General features: G+C 45.9%; 1 protein-coding gene across 1 annotated transcript in view; it reads left to right on the plus strand.

Annotated features, from left to right (window-relative positions):
* MYZAP (myocardial zonula adherens protein) overlaps positions 1–2,897 on the plus strand; it is a 133,344-nt gene that overhangs the window by 50,785 nt on the left and 79,662 nt on the right. The window contains exon 7 of the mRNA XM_019657524.1: positions 495–608. Coding sequence (XP_019513069.1) covers positions 495–608 — 114 coding nt within the window. The remainder of the gene's footprint in view (positions 1–494; positions 609–2,897) is intronic.

Here is a 2,897-nt window from a genome sequence, read left to right on the forward strand (position 1 = left end):
TCTCAAACGTGTCAAACACACACACTCAACAAAGACAACACAACCGCAGCAGCCACAAAATCCCTCTTGAGAACTGGGGGCGCCCAAAGTCTATTCTTTCTGTGGTGAGCTGCACAAGCAAGAGGGCACAAGAAGAGAGTCCGACTAGGTTCTAATTCCAGCTGTGCCACATCTTAGCTCTTTGTGTGCAAAGCCTTTCCCTTCTCTGGTACTGCTTCCTCCCTGTAAAGGGGGCTGTCTGGCTGCCACATAGTGTTCTTGTGAGAACTATAAGGAAAGCCTGGTGGGTGAATGTGTAAATTCTATCCAAAGGAAAAGTATTCTTGTCTTTCCGCTCTCTGGGTCATGCTGATGTTGACTTTTTAATTTAAAGCTGTACTGGAAATATCGTTGAAGTGGATGGGCTGCTATCAGGAGAAAGTTTCAACCTAACCAGAGATTATTGTGGGTATGTAGGGATTGGTTTTGTGTAACTGTCTCCTCAATCTATCCAGGTTTCACAGGCTCAGCAGAACTATCTAGAGAATCACATCCAAACACAGTCGTCAGCCCTGGACAGTTTTAATGCCATGAACTCAGCTTTGGCGTCAGACTCCATTGACCTACAGGTATTCCTCTGCTTCCTCTTAGCCAGGGTGCCCTCCCGGAATCTCCTCAGCTCAGTACTCAGAATGCTTTGAGCATGGCCACAGTGGAGGCTCTGGAGGAAGTTGAAGGAAGTGCTTCCAAGCTGAGACTCTAAACCTTTGTGTGGCAGTTGTTTTTGCCCCCATTAAAATGGAGGTTTAGATCCTGAGTTTTGTGCTAAGATGTCACCTGCTGCACTAAGATACCCAAGTGGTCTTAAGTGTCAGTGACTAAAACAGCACATCAGCCCCCACTCCCGGTTGCCCCCTCACCCCCCTTTTGTTACAGGAAGTTATACCCAATCACAGAAAATACAAAATTAACCAAAGACAATCTATATTCATTCATGGCAGGTAACTCCCAAAGGCTGTTTTTCCTAGTGTAGAAATTATTTTGCATTCAAAGAAATCAGGTGCATTTTGAAGAATCTCTTGTGTATCAGACAGGGAAGCAGAAAGCCTGCGGAGTCTACATGTTTGCATATGTGTGTTGTCAACCCGCTTCAGGGGTCTTGCTCTCTTGATTTGCCAGAAGTTCACCCCTTAGCTGCTGCCCATGGTTACTCTTCCAGCTGAGCCCGCCATCTGACATTTTGAAAATGTTCAAAGCAAAGCATTGTATTCACCTGAGACAGCGTCCCTTGTCTTTAGTTTTCTAATATGCAAGCCCCTCCTCCAACTGTATTTGGCTCTTATCTTTTTACCCTCCCCTTAAAAGTTCCACAAGCTATTTCATATCCTTTCTGGTTCTATATAAATAATTTATCACATAAGCAAACAAATTTTCATGTTAGCATTTTCCACTTCCCCTAGAACCCAGTTATTCTCTAATAATAACTGTGGTGGCAGCAGTGCCACAAACAAAGCTAGGCCACTGTCCCACAGTGGGCCTGGGTGTGCCTCTTGTTTGGATTTGTCTGGGACGCCCGTTTCTGGTGGGGCCTCTGTGTCCCACCCTTTTCCTGGCTCCCCGTACAGGGTTCTCCCCTGGCCTCAGGCCACGCCCTCCTTTGGGTCTGGTTTATTCAGTAGCCTTTGTTTTCCCTGGCTCCTGTTACCAAGGGGGCTCGTGAAGACTCCCTTTCTATTCCTCTTGAACATTTTGCTCCTGGCTAACCAGGAAATGAGGTACCTCACCAGAGTCCAGACCTGGTTGGTATCTGCACTAAGTTTCTGGGTTTTCTTCCCCCCTAGTAGCCCTGATTTGCCATCCCACTGACACGCCAGGCATTTACTTCAGAGGTCAGCTGTTAGAACAGGATCGACCATATTCCAGGTACGCTGATTGATTCCTAGTTATGGTCCTGTCTCTCAGCCCAGGGCACACAAAGGAGACTTGTGATGAAAAGATTAAAGACCATTGTTAAAAAGAAGGAGAAAGAGAGGAACAGGAGGAAGAGGGAGGAGATAAAAAAGGAGGGAAAAAAGGGAGAAAGGAAAGGCACCATCTCACAGCCAGGAAACTCAAATGAACCTGAAGATAATTGGCTTCTTATTTCTGCAAGTCCCCAACTTCTTCCCTTGTCCATTCTACCCATTTTGCACTATTATTAACAGTGAGACCAGATTCTGGGTTCAATGTCATAAAATGTCAGAGCTGGAAACAACTGTTGAGATGATCTCCAACCCCCTTGTTTTGTGGATAAACAAACTGAGGCCAAAAGAGGGAAATGACTTCAACAAGGCATCTAGCTAGTGGCAGAGCCAGCACTAGAACCCTGGTCTCTTAGTCCAGACATAGGTTCATGAGCACAAGAGGAGTATCTGTAAAGCCAGTGGGGCTTGGAGAGCGGCTGGTTGGGCCAGGTTTCTACACCCACTTCCGGCTGCAGTGTTCTGTGATTCCGTGCTTCCAAATGGCTTCCCGATTTACCACCATCGAAACTCCTGTTTTTGATTCAAACAGGTTAAGGAATGAGGCCTCTTCTCCAAAGTGGAGGCAAAGGAGTTGAGGAAGCTTCATCAATGGATCATCTACAAAGAGAACAAGGATGTTAGAAAGTGTGTCCAACACCAGAGTTTCCAAATCTTATGATTTAAAGTTGTCATCTACTTGGGGAAGTGACAGAAGGTGTCCAGACCCCAGTTTCCAGTGGCAGGAATTCTGTGTTCTGGAAGCCATTTTTCTGTAAGGAGAGTTAATGAAGCAGAGCCCGAAGCATTAAGTAGCAACAATACTAATTTAAACATTTTTGCCACAGTGGGTGACCTGGAGCAATAAGCGCTAGGCTTTTGACACTTGTCAGGCACTTATGTAGGTCACCAAACTCT

This window comes from Hipposideros armiger, unplaced genomic scaffold (assembly GCF_001890085.2).
Source record: "Hipposideros armiger isolate ML-2016 unplaced genomic scaffold, ASM189008v1 scaffold_276, whole genome shotgun sequence".
Classification (NCBI taxonomy): domain Eukaryota; kingdom Metazoa; phylum Chordata; class Mammalia; order Chiroptera; family Hipposideridae; genus Hipposideros; species Hipposideros armiger.